The following is an 18622-nucleotide window of genomic DNA, read 5'->3' as shown; positions in this document are numbered from 1 at the left end:
TAACAAGTCTGATCTTGCAGCTGGCTCAGCCTGGAAGAAGGGCCACCTTTGTCTTTTGAGAAAAGCACTGTCCAGGCTTGATGTTCTTGTTCTGCACTGTGAGTTGTCTGGAGAATCAGCCCCAAGGCTTGGACACAGAACTCTGGAGCTCAGAGAAAGGTGGACAATGGCCAGAGATGGCACCATGGCAGCTAACATGGGGCCCATTCTCTTCTTTGCAGTGGGCATATGAATCAGGTGTCAAGGGTCCACAGGTGTCTGACCAGGCACTTCTGCTGAGGACGGGCCTGCCTGCTCAGCCCTGTATGCATACAGCCTTAGAAGAGGCCCTGCCATGGCAAGGAGCACCCCGTGCCCGGGGGCAACATTTCCCTTACTATCGTTGCTACCGTCACTATTATTCCAGCAGTTACTCTTTTCTGACCACCCGCCTGGTACCTGGCCCCATCACCACTGTTCACACACAGCACCAACCAAAGGCGGCTTGCCAATCCTGTCTTAAGAGGAAAGTGAGGCTCAGAGGCGATATGTTACGGGTACCACATCACCGGCTACCAGGGGTTAAGCTGGTGTCTCGACCCCGCCTGCCAGGGTGTGTAATATTAGATGGCCCTCATCTTGAAATTATCCCATTTTGAAATTATTTCACCAATCTTGGATATTCTGTCTGCTTTTTTAATTCTTTTTTTTCCTTTGCATTCAGTTTTCTATTGACAAATTTTCAAATCCACTAATTATTTCCTTAGCGGTGTCCACTCCACTGGTGAGCCCATCAAAAGCATTCTTCATTTCTGTTGCAGTCATTTTTATTTACAGAGTTTCTTTTGTATTCTTTCTTAGAATTTCCATCTCTCTGCTTAGATTAGTCATCTGTTCTTACATGGTGACTACCTCTTCTATTAGCACCCTTAACATACTAATCATAGTTACTTTAAATTATCTAACTGGTAATCCCCAGATTGCCGCCATATCTTGGCTGTTATTTTCTGAACTCCCCTGTGACTCTAGACTTGGGCAGTGGTTTGCTCTGTAACTTCAGTTCTCTGATGGGGAGAAGGAGTCACTGATTTTAAGTTCATTCAGTTTCCTCCTTGCTGTAAGAGTGGGAGTGATTATGTCTAAGCTTTCTACATAGCAAAGGTAAAACCAGAAACCTGGGTCTTTACATTTTAATAGCTGCTGCATAATGACTATTCTTTTTCAAACAACTTTTCCTGCATCCCCCACCTCCCCATCCCTAGATAATCCTGATTCACCTCCCAGAGGCCTGTGATCCACATGAAAGATTTCAGAGAACAGCTTGCTTTAGCCCCTCCCATTAGATTAGTGGCCCATCATCATCTCCCCTTTATAGTGAGGAACCCAAGTGGAGAGGTTATGTCATTGGAGTAAGATCATGGAGCGAGTAATTGGTGCAATCAAGATTTTACACCTAGGTCTGGCTTTCTGGCTTTCTTTAAAGACTATACTTGTCTTTGCAGAACTGGCAAAATGATGCCAGTGTCAGGGTGGGAGGGTTGACTTTCCCCATTCACTGGACAGTTAACAAGGACTGGATCATGACACCGGGCTAAGAAGAGGAGGGGTAAGAAGCTGTCTGGGTAGAGGAGAGAAATGGTTTCTTATGTTGGAAGGCAGAGAAGGGGAACAAAATGCTATTTTAAGTATAGTGATTTACAATGTTGTACTCATTTTAATGTACTATTTACCATAGCCAGTCATGGAAGCAACTTAAACGTCCACCAACAGATGGCATTTGAATGGATGACACATGAATGGATAAAAAAGACGTGGCGCGCATGCACACACACACACACACACACACACACACACACTGGAATATTACTGAGTCATCAGAAAAGAATGAAAACACTTAACCAGCTGAACACTAGGCTGAGCTGGTCTTTGGGATGCACAGACTCTTAGCTGGTATTCAGGGAAGGCATCAGAGAAAGTCAATGCTATGAGCACCTCTGTCTCCATATTAGTCTTCACCCTCTACTCAGGCCACCAGGATGCGGCGATGGCAACTGGCCGGCAGTCTTACCTGCCAACCATTGAACATGCTGAGAGAAGTCCGTCTGCACCACTAACCCGGTCACACTTAGGAAGCTGAGGGACACACGCTGCAGATGCGGGAGGGGACCTGATGGCCGTGGCAAAGGCTGCAGAGGCTCAGCTTCACGTGAGTGGCAGCGGGGCCAGCTCGGATCTGGGCTGAGCCCTGCCTCTCCTGCACAGTAGCGCTGTGCCCTTGGGAGTCACCAGATTTCCTGAATCTCAGCTTCCTCATCTGACCAACAGGGAGCGCTGTTCCACCCCCACAGAGCTGGGGCAGTGGTAAACAAGACCCAGGGGAGGGCAAGAGAGCCCTGAGCCCCTGTGCGGTTTGCCATTTTGCAATCACTCTCAGGGTCGAGTCATTTCTCCCAAATGTGCAGGAACAGAAATCAGCGTAAGAAGCTGCTTCCCTAAGGAAGCCCCTGACTCAGCCTCTGTTTGGTTCTGTTGCTGGGGGTGGTAAGCGTGGGCTTCCACTTGGCTCCAAGAGGCAGGGTGTCTGGCAGTTTCCCTCTAGATACTGGCTGAGGGCTCTGCCCAGCCTCTCCTCAGCCTCCCTGTTCCTGGGGCACAGATGCCTCAGCTCAGAGTCCAGGAAAGCAAGAGGGTTCTTCTCTGCTGTCGTGGGCTGAACTGTGTCCCCCACCCCACATGTATATGCTGAAGTCCTGACCCGCAGCACCTCAGTGTGACTGTACTTGGACATGAGGTCTTTAAAGGGGTGACTGAGTTACAAATGAGTCATTAACAGGGGTCCTATTCCAACCATCACTAGAGTGCTCAGAAGAGATCAGGACACGAATGTGCACAGAGAAACGCCATGTGAAAACACGGGAGGAGGTGGCCATCTAACAGCCAAGGAGAGAGGCCTTGGAAGAAACCAGACCTGCCGAAGCCTTGATCGCAGACTTTAATCCTCCAGAATCGTGAGAAAATCAGCTGCTGTTGTTTTAGCTGCCCGGCCTGCCACCCCTTGTTCTGGAGCTTGAGCACACTAATCACAATGGCCCTTCCTCCTCACTGGGAGTGAGAGGCATTCCACACTCTTCCTAGGGCTCCTGCAAAAGTTGGTCCGTTGCTGATGGCACGACCTTGATAATGTCCTTCAGACAGGCCCTCCCTCATTCCGTGTCTCACCCCCATCCCCTCATTCCTGCTTCCTGGCATCATCTTCCAAATAAACCACCTGTGCCCAAGTCCTTGGGGCAGACAGATGTGGTCACAGCATCAGGGTGACTGGAGCTTTAGCTTAATTCTGAGAGTTCCTCTGGCATGAAGGGCCAGAGTGGGTGGGGGGACAGTCAGAGAAGCTGCCCTCTGTGTACACAGTGCCACCATCCCTACCAGATCAGTCTCCAGGAACCTGATCACTTCAGAAACCAACCAGACCTTTGGTTGAATGCTGTCCAGTTGCCTGTGGATAGAGAGGCTCCAGTGTGGTGTGCATGGTACTGGGTGCAGGGCAGGTACCATGGGTCATTGCCTGCATGAAGCTGGGGGGAAGCTGTCTCTCTTCACTCAGAGGCATTGTCCAGAGCAGCCCACAGGGCACACCTGATGGACGGATGCATACATGATGAGATGGGACAGTAAGGGACAGAGAATGCTAGAAGGGCCAGTCAGGCGTGGCACCAAGCAGCCCTCCCCATACCTGTCCCTTCTTCTGTCCCCTCCCAAGAGTGGCGCCTCCTCCCTCCCAGATGCCCAAGCCAGAAGGTTAGGCCTTGGCTTTGCTCCTTCCTCCCCCCGCCCCCGCCCCCCAGCTTCCACAGGAGCCAGACCCCCAGCTCCGTGCAGCTCACCTTCTTAGGCTGTTTTGTCACCACCGTCACTGTTGGCCCAGCATCTCGTCAGCCCCTCCCAGAACTGCTGAAATGTCTCCCTGCCTTGGCCTCTTCTCCCCTGCTCATCACTTCCCTTCCCAGGGTCATCCTGCTAGAATCTTAGCATGGCTTCACACCTTTCATTGGCTTCCCATATTCAAAACCAGAGAATAAGAACCCATGATGGCTTTCTAATGCAACCTGGCAAGACTGAGGGACATGTTCCAGGGTTCCCTTTCTTGTATGTTTCCTACAGGCTGGGCTTCAGGGAGATTCCTGGGGGATCCGAGAGGCTGAAAAGGAAGCATCAGCCATTCTGTAGCCCATGGGCACTGTTGCTGATAAGCTGGCTCACCTCATTGGGAGGAAGCAGCAGCTGGACCTGCCATCGTCCCACCTTCCTCTTAGTTGCTCTGACTCCTGGGCCACGTATGTGTTTAGCTCTGTGACAAAGGGCTGGAATTCTGCAGAAGTATTTTGCAACACCAAAACCAGCTGCATAGACATCCACAATGCCATCCCCGTCTAGCACTTTTCTTGTCCGTCTTTTTTCTCCATCATCTCTTGAGCCCACTGTCCCTTTCATAGTTACTGACTTGGATCCTCAAGCAGGCCACCTGACCTCCATTCATCTTCTCTCCCTGCTATGTGCTCATTCATTCAACAGTTACTAAGCATATACTGTGTCAGACATCATTCTAGGCACTGTGAAAACAGCTCTAATATTAACCTTACTTTCCCTCCCTACTCTAAGTGTGCTTGAAGAGTAACCAGAGGGGTAGCGGCAATAGAGCCTGTATCTTGATGGGAGAGGGGAGACAGACCAGAGATGAAATAAGTAAGCAGAGGCGGGGCTTCCAACTATGTCTGAATGATGAGGTCAGCAAATCCTCTTCTCCAAATGCAACTGTGAGTCTGGACAAAACTGACGAACCATTTCCATACTCTGAAACTGACCGAAGGAATGCAGCAATCTGAAAATCACTTATGCTTGGAAGATTGCTCTACTTTAGATAAGAACAGTGAGAGCCTGTGGAGTTCTTACCGAGGGGTGCTTCTATCCCACTTTCCCCAGCTCAGTCCTCAACAGAGTTTCTGCCAGGGTGGGACACACCATGGGGACCTGCAACTCTGCTGATGAAGCCGAAAGCAGCTCATCCAATTCTGAGCCGTGGGCAATGCCCACACCCAGAGGCACTGTCACTGGAATAGACAATCTTGGCAGCAAGTGAACGGGGAGAGCTAAGACTGTGCCTGGGTTTGCAGTCATTGCTGCGGCCATTAGGCTGCATGTGTGCACAGCTGCGACCAGAGAGGGCTTAGGGCACCCATATCCTCCTGCCAACCCCAAGACTGTGGGCATGTGCAGAGGTCACGTGACGAGTCCAGCGCAAACGTGAAGACTTGAAAGCAATCTGAACTCTGACAGCATCTCCCTGCCTCCTGCATATCTGTTAGCAGAGGATGGGAGCTCTGCTGGCTTAGTGTTTGCATACAGTATCTGTCTAATCATTGGCTGACTACTGAATTACACAGAAACAGGGGTGACCCTTCTAGGAAGCCAAGTGTAAAAATAAAAGGGAGAATAAAACACAAATAAAACCAGAGATATTAGTGAGTACATATTGTGGGCGGAGACAGATTTAACAGACTTATCCCAGGCAAGTTACCAAACAATTCAACAACAATGTTTAGATGGATAAATTATCATTCTGAGTTCCTACAATACGTTACCAAATGCTCAGTTTTTAATTAAAAAGTTATGAGATGTACAAAGGAAAAGGAAAGTGTGACCCATACTTAGGAAAGAAGCAACAGAAACTCTCTGAATATTCCCAGATTTTTGTATTCAGAATAGAAATACTTCAAAAAATATCTATGTAAATACATTTAAAGAACTAAAGGAAACATGTTTAAAGAACTGAAAGGATGCACAATAACAATGAATCAGCATATTGGGAATCTCAATGAGATAGAAAATATATTAAAAAAAAAACACATGAAAATTCTTGAGTTGAAAGTCCAATAACCGAAATGAAAAATTCACTAAACGGGCTCAACAGATCTGAAGGAAGGAAGAATACGAGAACATTAGGACAGAACTACAGAGCTGTCTGGAGAATATAGAGAAACACAGACAGGAAAAAGAACAGACGTGTAGAAATCTGTCAAGTCCCAGCAAGCATGCCAATGTCTATGCAATGCAAGTTCTAGAGGCAGACAAAAGAGGGGAGTAGAAAAGTCATTTGCAAAGAGTAGTGGCTGAAAACTCGCCAAATGTGATGAAAAAATATCAGCTTTCACATGTGACCAACTTTAGAAATCCCAAGCAGGTTTTAAATACAAAGCGATAAATAGCTCAATACTTTAGAATTCAATGCTGAAAGATAAAGAAAAAAACCTTGAAAGCAGCAAGAGAAAAATGACTCATGACAGGGAGGGGGACGTCAACATGATTAACAGCTGACTTCTCACCAGAAACAATGAGGCTGGAAGCAGAAGGCCGTATTCAAAGGGCTGAAAAATAAAAGCCGCTAACTAGAAGTTTATATCCCAGTAGCTATCCTACAGAAACCAAGGCAGAATTAAGACATTCCCAGATCAACAATCACTAACAGAATTCCATGCTGGCAGACCTGCCTTATAAGAAACACTAAAGGAATTCTTCAGCCTGAAAGGAAGCAACAGCAGGTGGTAAGCAGGATCCAAAGGAAGAGATGAAGCACACAGGAGACCATAAATATGTGAATTAATATGAAAGACTCTATAAGCATATTTTTCGCATTTCTTCTCCTGGCATCTTTTAAAGACAAGTGTGTATAAGGCAATAATTATAAGAGTGTCTTTGGGGCTTATAATACATAGAGGTAATACAGGAGAGAGGAAACAGAACTATCTTGGAGCAAAGTTTTTATATTTTATTGGAATTAAATATTAATCTGAAGTAGATTAAGATAAAATGCATATTGCAATCCTTAGAGCAAACACTAAGAAAATGGCACAAAAATATAGCCAAAAAAATCGATAAAAAGTGAAGTAGTATACTAGAAAAATCTAATACCAGGAAGATTATAAACGAGGAGCAGAGGAACAAAAATAGAGGAGATAAATAGAAAACAAATCACAAAATGGAAAATGTAAACTCAAATATATCAGTAATTGCATTAAATGCGAGTGGTCTAAACACCCCCATTCAAAGGGCAAAGGTTGTCTTCATGAAATAGCAAGATCCAATTATATGCTCTCTCTAAGAGATACACTGTAGATTCAGTGATACAAACTGGTTGAAAGGAAAAGGATGGAAAAAGATATGCTGTGCAACAGGAACCATGAGATAGCTGGAGCCAGCGATAACATGAGATAAAATAGACTTTACGAAATGAAACATTACAACAAAGAGGAGCATTTTATAAGGGTAAAAGTTGAATACATCAGGAAACTGTAACAATTAATAACATACACAGACTTAGCAAAACAGCCTCAAAATACAGGAAGCAAAAAAATGAGAGCAGACAGTTGAAGAGTAAGAGTTGGCGAATTCCCTACACCGATGGTCATAATATCAACAACGCCATTCATTCTCATCTCAGTGAACGACAGAGCAACTGGACGGAATATCAGCAATGATCTGGAAGGCCTGGACAACACTATTAACCAATTAGACCGAACTGATATATATGTAGGACACTCCCCACAATGACAGTGGGATGTACATGATTTTCATATACATATGGAACATCCTTCAGGATATGCCCTAAAATAATAAATCAACTGGTGAACAGATAAAAATACACACATCCATACAATGGAGTATTTTCAGCTAAAAGGGAACAACTGCTGATCCACAGAAGAACGTGAATGGACCTCAGAACCCTGATGCTAAAGGAAAGAAGCCTAATGCAGAAGACCGCAAAGTATCCCCTTTTCATAAAATGCACAGAAAAGGCAAGTTTATAGAGACAGAAAGCAGAGCAATGGTTTCCCAGGCTGGGGGGCGGGAGTGGGATTAACTGCAAATAGTCAGGAGGGAATTGTTCTGTGCCATGGAAATGTCTAAGAACTGGATTATGGTGATAGGTGTATAGCTCTATGAATTTACCAAAAAGTATTTAATTGTACACTTAGAATGAATGAATTTTATGCTATGTAACCTACATGCCCATGAACTGTGGAAACACAGAAATCTATGAGATAATAACAGATGCTATGAAGAAGAGCAAAGAGAAGACGGGTAGGAAGGTCAGGGTGGGATTCAGTTTGTGTAGCCATTGGTGTGTGGTTTGCCAAATACTCCCAGTGCTCCCTTCCACACGTGCAGCTGGACTGTGCTTCCTGGGCCCCTTGTGGTTAGCCGGAGAGAGGAGTTATGAGTGGAGGGCGCCCTGTGCGACTTCCAGACTGAGGATTTCATTGCTGCCTTCTAGAGCTCGACGTCCCTCTCTGCCATCTGGTCTGGCCACCAGCACCGCTTGAGATAAAGGCTGTCCCATTAGCCTGGGCCTTTGAGCACCGTGGTGCGCAGGCGACCTGTGACCCAGTCACGGTGTGACCTACCCCGCCGTGACACAGGCATGGAGTCCGTGAAAGCCTCCAGAGAAGGTGATTTTTGGGTAAAAATCTGAGAAGTGAGTTTGCGAGTCATGTGGATATCTGAGGAAGAAGGGTGCTCCAGAGAGATGCGAGAACACAGCAAAGAGCTGGTATGTTCGAGGAATAGCAAGGAGGCTGGTGTTGCTGGTGCCAGGCAAACGGGCTACGTAGGAGAGGATGTGGTGAGTAACGCTGGGCCAGGCGGAAGTGTGACATGGAAATTCACTGGGGTGTGTTGAGTGAACGACAGATCTAATCTGATTGGGTTTAAATGCCTTGTTCCATTTGTAATATTGAGAAGAGACGGACAGGCCATGGGTAGACTCAGGAAGACCAGTGAGGGGACCTTTGCAAGAACCCAGCTGAGAGCTGAATTCATGCCCAGCTGCCATGTCATTCTTCCTGTAAACAATTCCGATCAGTCCTGTTTACAACTTTCAATAGCTCCCTACCTCCCATGAGAAAGAGCCCAAGTTTCTCAAACTGACATCAAGCTACCTTTCCCCTTGCATCGCTCACCACTCCCCTTCCTAGCACTTCAGCTCCCCTCTCTCTGAGTGTCCTGTTCTCCCAGGACATAGTCTTGCCTTCCCACCTGGGTTCTTGTGGTCTCCTCCAAACCCTGTATCACTGCAGGGAGGGGTGATGGTATGCTCCAGAGGAAGGACAAGTCTGCAAAGCCACAGAGTGGGAAAGGCCTGGGGAAGGGGTGTGATGGAGGATGCCCATTCCAAGCTGCCCCTGGCCTTGGTCCTGAAGGTCAGACAGTGGGCCTGGGAAGTGGGGGCCTGTAGGAATGGCTAGATTCAGGCCTGCCTTCTTCACTGTGGACTCTCTGGCCTGGTATGAGCAGAGGCCATCATCTTGCTTCCCACTGTGATTCAGATGCCCAGTGGCCATTCATGGAAGGTCAGCTAAAAGAAGTCACCAGTCCTTGAGAGAGAACCAGGCAGCTCAGCGAGCAGATATTTGGGACATTGGAAGCGAAGAGACTGCAGCTGGTCTGACCAAGCAAGACCGCGGCACAGGGATAGGTCACAAGAGGTAGATTTAAGGGTGATGCCCGTGCCTGGGTGAGAGTTTTAGCACAGGGTCCCCCAGGTGAAAGGCCAAGACTTGTGTAGAAGCCAGCCTCCGGCTTCCTGCTGCCCAGTAGGTCCACAACCTGACATAATTATGGGCAAAACGATTAAGTGAAATACAGCAGCCCAATTTAACCCTGAAGAATCTTCTGTTTGCCCGAATTTTCTGAAAATTTCGGTTAAAAGCAAGCTCAAGTTCCCCAACAATTTCCTCTAGAATGTATCCAGGTGAGAGAGAGAAAAAGGAGGGTCAGAGAAAGACAGGCAGACAGATAGAGATCAACAGGGAGAGGGAGAAGAGACAGGGCTGACTTAGAAAGACCAGGGATGGGGGGGAATGTGTCCCCTGTGTTGGACAACTTTCCTGTCCTTTCCAAAGCCTTCCTGAGAATAGCATTGCTGCTCCTTTTATACGAAGCTGACAAGCTGTGGTCAGATAATACTTTAGAAATTAATTCAGTCTAAAGGAATAAAGTTCTGATGCATGCTATAATATGGGTAAACCTCAAAAGCATTACACCAAGTCAAAGAAGCCAGACATGAAAGGACACACACTGTATGATTCCATTGATAAGAAATATCCAGACTAGGTAATTCCACAAAGAGAGAAAGCAGACTCATGGTTGCCAGGGCTGGGGAAGGTGGGAAGCAGCTCTTTCATGTGGATGGGTTTTTCTGGGGGGAGTTATGAAAATGTTTTGGAACTAGAGAGAGGTGATGGTTGTGGGACATCTGGAAATTGCCACTGAATTAATTATTCACTTTAAAATGGTTAATTTTAAATGAAGTTCATCACAAGAAAAAATTAAATTCTTTAAATTTAGGTATCTTGTGCAAGAGCTCATTTGCCCTTTTCTCAAAGAGCCAGCATCCTCTGAAGGCAGTGACATTCGCCACAGCATGTGAATCTGACAGCTGGAACCTTTCAAAAAAGTGAGTTTGTGGTAAGTTTGTGTTTGCCTCAGTCTTCAAAAATTTCAGTTAAAAGCAAGCTCAAGTCCCCCAGTAATGTCCTCTAGAAAGTACCAGGGTGAGAGGGATGACCCAATAAACCCATCTGAAAGAAAAATATCTGGAGATTTTACAGCACCCCCCTACCTGCAACCCAATGCATTAGGCTGGAACAGAGGTCAAGGCTGATCTCAGCTGCTCCCCACCCCTTACTGTAAAAAGGAAGCTCCAGAGGAGTTAAACATGTGACAAGGATCTACAGCATGTGTCCAGCCCCGTGAGATCCTGGGGACCCGGCTCTGTGAACACAGGGCTCGATTCCGCATCCCTGTGGACCCCTGTGCAGACCACAGCGAAGGCCGCCGTGTCATCTGGGGCCTCTCGGGCTCCTCCTGGCGGCCTGGCTGCACGCTAAGTTTACCTGGCAGCTGCTGATGCCCACAACCCGCCCCACACCAGTTAAGCCTGGTCTCCAGCATTCAAGAATGCCTGGGGAGGGACTTCCCTAGGGTGCTGCATGTCCACTGCAGGGGACATGAGTTCATTCCCTGGGTGGGGAACTAAGATTTCCATTCTGTACTATGCAAAGCGCCGCCACCCCCTTGCCCCCCCCACAAATGCCTGGGGATTTTTAAGAACTCCGGCAAGATTCTGACATAGAGCCAGGTTGCGTGCCACTGACTGTGCCTCTCTGCCTAGCGTCTGGGATTTCGATCGTCACCTGAGGGCACCGAGGCCCAGAGAACAAGCGATGTCGCTGCACAAGCCCTCAGCCAGCCAGGCACGACTCTCCACCCAGCCAGCACTTGTATGCCCGCCGCAGCGGTCGCCCCACTTTGTCTCAGTTATCCCCGGGACAGCCTATTGAAGACTACTGAACCGTCCTTGCTGTTTCTGAATGAACTGCTGGGCTTGACTGCTTCCAAGCAAGATACAGGGCAGCCTCAGGATGCACAGCCTTCCCTGTGATGACTTTCTGCACCTGTGGCCTGTGGGCAGAGATTCTCACAGAATCTGACTGTCATCAGAGCGCTGAGTTGCTGGAGCCAGGGCCCCTGACAGCCGTGGTCACGTTGAAGGCTCTATTTTTCAGGCAGACGTGAACCCACTCCTGAGTTCAGGGGTCAGGGCTAGGCCACCAGTCAGTGCCCGGGCCTGACCACAGACACCCCTAGGTGCTTTCTGTCAGCTTGTAAGACCGAGACAGCTCCTTTGGGTGGCTTCAAGGGACCCCACCCCCCAAGCAAGAAGCTAAGAACAAAGGTAATCATACTCCACATAGAACAAAATCAACTTCTTACCGAAATATCTGCCTGCAAATGTTCTTCTTTTGCTGGAAGCTGTCGGCAACATGACGGAGCTGGCAGTCTGTGTGCAAGTTTTCCTGTATATCCTTTTTATAAAGAACCAACCACATCCTCAAGCAGACAGGCTAATTCCTGTTTTCCAGTAATAGGAGATCAGCATCTATAGAAAAGAAATATATTTAGAATGCCCTTTATCTGCTGCTTTCTTGGATTTCAAACAAGAAGCTTCTCTATGAGGAATTAGTCCTTTAAATGCAAGTGTCCTAGGGATTGTGGAATGGCCTTGGGCAAGACACAGACCACTGGGTATCAGTTCCTCAAATCTGCAAAATGGGAACAAAGATGAACCACACCTCAGAGCGAATGGAGGGTCAATAAGATGGTGGGTATAAAATGGCAAAGCCTTCCACACACGTCAGATATGTCTAATCTTTCCAATCGGCTGGCCTCGATTTAAAAGGAGATGTGTTTTCCAGAGAGCTTCAGAAATAGCTACAAACAGTAACAGTAACCCGCAAGCGTGGACTGTGATTCCCAAACCCTCACCTCGTGTGCACAGCAGTCCTGTTAGTGGGCAGACGAAGGACACGGACCCCACACCCAGATGGGGAACAAAGCCCTAGTGGCACCCGCGGCAGACCCTCGCCCTGGCACACTGCTGCTCATTCTAAGCCTGGAAATTCAGCAGCGCATCGCATGTTTCATAGCTGTGGAAAGTGACAAAGAAAAAGCCTGATTAGAAAGCAGCCAAGTGACGTTCACGTAGCCCTCAACATCACTGACACGGCGGTGCTGGCAACCACAGGAAAGGCAGGGCGCATGTCATCCTATTTAAATACGCAGGGAGTTTACCCAGACTGAGCGCACCTCCTGGGGGCAGGGGCAGCCACCAGAGCGCTCCCTCGACCCCCTTTCTTGTCTCCTTTGCTCCCCTGCCTCTGCTGTGTTGAATTTGTTTCATGTTTGTGATTATAGAACCAATCACTGTTTCTTTTTAAAGGTTTTTTTTAATATGAGCCATTTAAAATTTTATTTTATTGAACTTGTTACAATATTGGTTTTGTTTTTTGGCCTTGAGGCATGTAGGGTCTTAGCTCCCTGTTCAGGGATGGAACCCACAACCCCTGCATTGGAAGGCAAAGGCTTAACCACTGGACTGCTAGAGCAGTCCCCCAGTCACTGTTACACAGATGAAACGCAGCCCGCGCTCATTGTGGGTGTGACCCTTCCACTCCAGGACTGCGGGCTGCTGCACAGCACTCAGCAGGCTGCACCGGGGCCAGGCCACCTTGCTCCATGCCTTGGTGACCAGGCCCAGCTCCCGCTTCTGGTGTTCTCAGGAGAACACAGGGACAGCTCAGTAGAGGGGCCAAGCTTGTTCCGGGGACTGACCTGGGGAAGCTGGGCACGGAAGCTGGTGGGTGAGAGCGAAACTGCTGGAAGAGAACAACGAAGCCCCAGCCGGAGACGGCAGCGTGTCCCTGGGACCAAGTGAACAGTGGTTTGGCTTGCAGAGGGAAGTCAGGGCAAAGAGCAGAGTGAGAAGAAAGATGGAGCCCAGAGTAGAGAGGCAGTGGCAGGGCAAAGCCGAGGAACCAGAGGAGAACCTTGGAACCGGGACAGACCTCAGGGAACTTGGGGACAGAGTAACATCTCTTCACACCCTCTGAGCACACAAGGCTGGGAAGGTGATGGAGGGGGTGTGGAGTGAGAGGAAGACGCCCATTGCATGACCTGGTGTAGTAGTTGCTTTAGAATTAAAAACTCTGGGTTTGTGTCCAGGTCCAGTTTTTTTTTTTTTTTTTTTAAGTAGTGTAAATATGGACATGTGGCTGAAATAGGGCTACCAGACTTAGCAAATAAAAATATAGAACGCCCTGTTATATAGTATAAATGTGCTACAAATATTTCAAGGGACATAACATCTACTATAAAGGTACTGTTGCTATTCATTGTTAGTAACTGATCTAAATTCTGATTTAACTCTGTGACCTATATTTTATCTGGCAACCATATGTCTTCTGAGTCCATTTCTAGACTCATCCAAAAGAGGATGACTAGGTAAGATTCTTTCAGTTGCTGGAAACAAAAAGGACAATTAAAATTGGCTTAGAAGATAAGAGGAGTATTTTGGCTTCTTTATTGAGAAAGTGCCCATGGTACGGACTTCAGGTACGGCTAGATCCAGCAGTTTGACAATGTCAACCGAGTCAGACTCTCCCTCCGCCCCTGTTCTCTCGTTTGCTTCCTGAGGCGTCTGCTTCATCTTCATCAAGGCTGCCTTATTAAAAATGCTGGAGTGGAAGCCAAAGTGGCGGAATGGAAGGACCTGAAGCACACCTCCTCCCACAAAAACATCAAAAATACATCTATGTGCAGAATACTTCTCACAGAATACTCACTGAACACTGGCAGAAGACCTCACAAAACCAAGGCTGCAGAAAGATCACCATATAACTAGGTAGAACAGAAGAAGAAGAAGGGATTGGGATGGGACCTGTGTGCCTGGAAGGGAGCTGGGGAAGAGGGAAGGTTCCCTCATCTTGGGAATGCCCTTCACCGACTGGGAGATCAGCCAGGATAGACAGGGGACTTCAGAGGCTCAGAGGTGAGTGCGGCAGCTAGCCTGTGGCAGGTAGGGCAGGGAAAGACCAGCACATATGGTCCCGGCCAACTCACTGCACTCCCCAGCCCAAGATGCACGTGAGCCAGTGTGTGCAGTGGCTGGATACAGAAACTCAGGCTTCAGCGGACAGACCAGGGGAGAGGACTTGACTTGGCTGCACAGACAGACGGAAGGGCCTGGGGTGTGGTGCAGACTGCAACTGGGGCTGTATGCGGTACGGATCCTGGGCGCACCATAGGAGCCCCGCTGTCACACTTGTGAACGGAGGGGGCACTTGGCCCTGCCATACCAGCCTTGTTTTGGCATGCTCGGAGCAGGCACGGCTCTCCCATCAGAGGCTCTGGGAGCACGTCAGTGCAGGCAGACTGCCCACATATGGAGGCAGGGCTGAAATCTGACCCAGTTGCCCATGGGTGCACAACTTGGAAAGTGGGGATGAAAGCTGAGTGGACTTCTTGTGGCTGCCTGCGAGATTTAGGCGGAAATATGCGAGTGCAGCACCTGCGGGACATCCACGCGGATTCCTGGCACACCCCCGGCTGGGGCGGGTCTCCTATCAGCAGTGGTGGGGTTTCAAGGGTACACTTCCTCAGAGAAGGGGCCGAGGACTGGGCTGATTCCCAGCATCACCACGGAGCGCCTGGTGCACCACTGCGGTGGGCGCTGGTGGACCTGCACCAGTGGCTTTCTCAGCACAGCGTCTGAGGGACGCCTGGGCTGAAGGTCTGTACTCTCATGGCTGAAGCGGGGCTGAGGGCAGCGCCAACAACCGTGTGCTCTGGAAGCACACACGAGTGGCGGATGACGTCACAGAGCACGTGTCCCAGTGGGCAGCTCCAACCGTGCGCTCTGTAAGCACACACGAGTGGCGGATGACGTCACAGAGCACATGTCCCAGTGGGCAGCTCCTGCGGAGGGATACTCAGTGGCTCCACCCCTAGCAGGCCTCCAGTCCCAATTATCTCACACTGCAGCTGAGAACTGGATCTGGGGGCTTCTAATTCAACAACTGGGGAGCAGACTCTGCCCTAATGGGCAAAGAGGAGGCCCCACTCAACATCCAGTGCAAACTCTGTTCACAAAACACCAATCGTATCCCCCACCAAGGCGACAAAGACCAGCACACCCTAAGGAAAAGACATGGCAAGCATCCATACCAAAAACAGCCCTTGCACCAAAAGTATCAGACTCATGCAGGCGACACTCCCATATAAAAATAGCCCTTCAAGACCACAGTAGATAACTGTTTTTCCTAAGTTCAGAGTCAGAGAAATATAAGAAAAACAAGGAGAGGAAGTACCCCAATAAAAGAACAAGAAGGAAACAATGAAATAGGCCTTTCCAGTCTACCAGACCCTGAGTTCAAAAGAGGGTAACAAAAATGCTGAAAGGATTAAGAAAAGCTATTGGTAGAAATGTTGATCACTGTAACAAGAAACTCGGAACTATAAAGAGGAGCCAATCAGAATTAGAAAATACAACTGCTAAGATAAAAACCAAGCTAAAGACGACAAATAGAAAGCTAAATAACACAGAAGAATGGATAAGTGATCTGGAAGACAGAAATGGAAATCACCCATTCAGAATCGCAGCTAGAAAGACAAATTTAAAAAACACACAATATAGGAAACTCGTGGGATAATATAAAGTGTGCCAATCTACACATAATAAGGGATTTCAGAAGGAGGAAAAAGAGAAAGGGGACTGAAAACAGCAGAAGTTAAGACAAAGGGAGGATTCTAAAGGCAGCAAAAGAAAAACAAAGAGTAACAAGGATGTTATCACTGATTTCTCTGCTGCAGGACAGAAGGGTGTGGCAAGATGTATTCAAAGTCTTGAAAGGGAAAAACCTGCAACCTATATTGTCAGGATACTCTAACCAGCAAGATTATCACTTAGAACAGAAGAAGAAATAAAGAATTTCTCAGGTAAGCAAAAACTAAAAGACTACAGCAATACTAAACCCGTTGTATTAATAAAAGAAATACTGAAAGTTCTTCTCTAAATAGAAAATAAGCAAAAATCTTTAGGAAAGAGAAAAATCAAATCAGGAAAAGCAAATATAAAAAAAGATTGTATAGAGATCACTTAAAAAGAAAGTACAGTACATAGATTTAAAAATTAAGAAATTTTATGAAAGTGGTTATAACTACAAAGAACAGCAAAAGGATAACATGAAGATGTAAAATAGGACATTAAAGTCATAAAATGTGGGGAAGGAGAGTAAGAAAATTAAATTTTTTTAAAGAATGTGTTTGAGCTTATATGACTACCAGCTAATAATGTGTTAACATGCTTGAAAACCAGCATAACCATAAATAAAAAACATATAATAGATTCACAAAACTAAAAGGAACAGAACTCAAGCATAATGCAAAAGAAAACCATTAAACCACAAAGGAAAAGCAAAAAGAAAAGGAAAGGAACAAAGAAGAAATACAAAATCAACTGGAAAGCGAGGCTTAAAATGGCAATGAACGCATACCTATCAATAATTATCTTAAGTGTCAATGAGCTAAATGCCCCAAACAAAAGACAGAGGAGCAGTTGTGGTTTAGTCGATAAGTTGTTTTCTGATTCTTTTGGGACCCCATGGACTGCAGCCCACCAGGCTCCTCTGTCCATGCGATCTCCCAGGCAAGAATCCCAGCGTGGGTTGCATTTCATTTTCCAGGGGATCTTCCTGACCCAGGGATCGAAACCATGTCCCTGCATTGGCAGGCAGATTCTTCACCACTGAGATACCGTGCATTCTCTACACTAACAACAAAATAGAGAAAGAAAAAGTAAGGAAAAAAAAAACCTTTTAAAATTGCATAAAAAGTACTTAGGAATAACCCTGACCAAGGAGGTGGAAGACTTACATGCTGAAGCTATAAAACATCGATAAAGGAAACTGCAGCTGACTCAAAGAAATGGAAAAATAGCCCATGCTCTTGGACTGGAAGAATTCATATAGCTTAAATGGCCAGATTACCCAAAGCACTTTACAGATTTAAAGAGATCTGTATCAAGTTACCCATGAAATTTTTCACAGAACTAGAACAAATAATCCTAAAATGTATATTGAGTCACAAAAGACCCTGGATTACCAAAGCAATTCTGAGGAAAAAGAACTGAGCTGGAGGCATAACCCTCCCAGACTTCAGAGAACATTACAAAGCTACCGGAACCAAAAGAGCACAGCATTGGGACAAAAACAGACATATGGGTCAATGGAACAGGACACAGAGCCTGGAAATGAACCCACACACCTACAGACAACCAATCTTTCACAAAGAGGCAAGAATATACAAGGGAGAAAAGACAGTCTCTTCAGTAAGAGGTGCTGGTAAAATGGGGCAGCTACATGTAAATGAACGAAATTAAAACAATCTAACACCATACACAAAAATAAACTCAAGATAGATTAAAGACCTACACGTAGTACCAGACACTATAAACTCCTAGAGGAAAACTCAGAACACTCTTTGAAAGAGATTGCAGCAAGATTTTCTGATCTGTCTCCTACAGTAACGGAAATAAATGGAAAAATAAACAAGTTGGACCTAATTAAACTTAAAAGCTTTTGTATAGCAAAGGAAACAAAAAGACAACCTACAGAAGAGGAGAAAATATTTGCAAATGATGAGCCCAACAAAGGATCAATTTCCAAAATATACAAACAGCTCATATATCTCAGTATTAAAGAAAACAAAACCCAAAATCTTAAAGATGGGCAGAAGATCTAAATAGACATTTCTCCAAAGAAGACATACAGATGGCCAGCAGGCACATGAAAAGGTGCTCAACATCACTGACTATTAGAGAAATGCAAATCAGAACTACAATGAGACACCACCCCACACTGGTCAGAAAGGCCATCATCCAAAAGTCTGTAAATAATAAATGCTGGAGAGAGTGTGAAGAAAAGGGAACCCTCCTGCATTGTTTGTGGGGATTTAAATTGGTACAGCCACCATGGAGAACAGTGCAGAGATTCCTTAAAAAGCTAAAAACAGAGCTAGCATATGGTCCAGCAATCTCATTCCTCAACAAATATCTGGAGAAGACTCTAACTGAAAAAGATACATGCTCTCTAACGTTCATAGCAGTACTAATTACATTAGCCAAGACATGGAAGTAACCTAAACACCCAATTACAATGAATCGATAGAGAAAGCAGACAGGACTGTAAGCCTC

The 18622-nt window shown here is 46.6% G+C and overlaps 1 protein-coding gene across 2 annotated transcripts in view; it reads right to left on the bottom strand.

The window, feature by feature from the left end:
• The window catches only part of ARHGAP22 (Rho GTPase activating protein 22), a 181693-nt gene that overhangs the window by 159592 nt on the left and 3479 nt on the right, over window positions 1–18622 (bottom strand). For both annotated transcript variants that reach the window (XM_018042511.1, XM_018042513.1), the window contains exons 2-3: window positions 12361–12521; window positions 11809–11974 (exon numbers count right to left, since the gene is read on the bottom strand). In XM_018042511.1, the coding sequence (XP_017898000.1) occupies window positions 11809–11860 (52 nt within the window). In that variant the 5' untranslated portion in view covers window positions 11861–11974; window positions 12361–12521. The remainder of the gene's footprint in view (window positions 1–11808; window positions 11975–12360; window positions 12522–18622) is intronic.

This window comes from Capra hircus, chromosome 28 (assembly GCF_001704415.2).
Source record: "Capra hircus breed San Clemente chromosome 28, ASM170441v1, whole genome shotgun sequence".
In the NCBI taxonomy this organism is placed as follows: domain Eukaryota; kingdom Metazoa; phylum Chordata; class Mammalia; order Artiodactyla; family Bovidae; genus Capra; species Capra hircus.
Note: the sequence above shows the minus strand (reverse complement) of the source record. Positions and strands in the feature narration are given on the sequence as shown.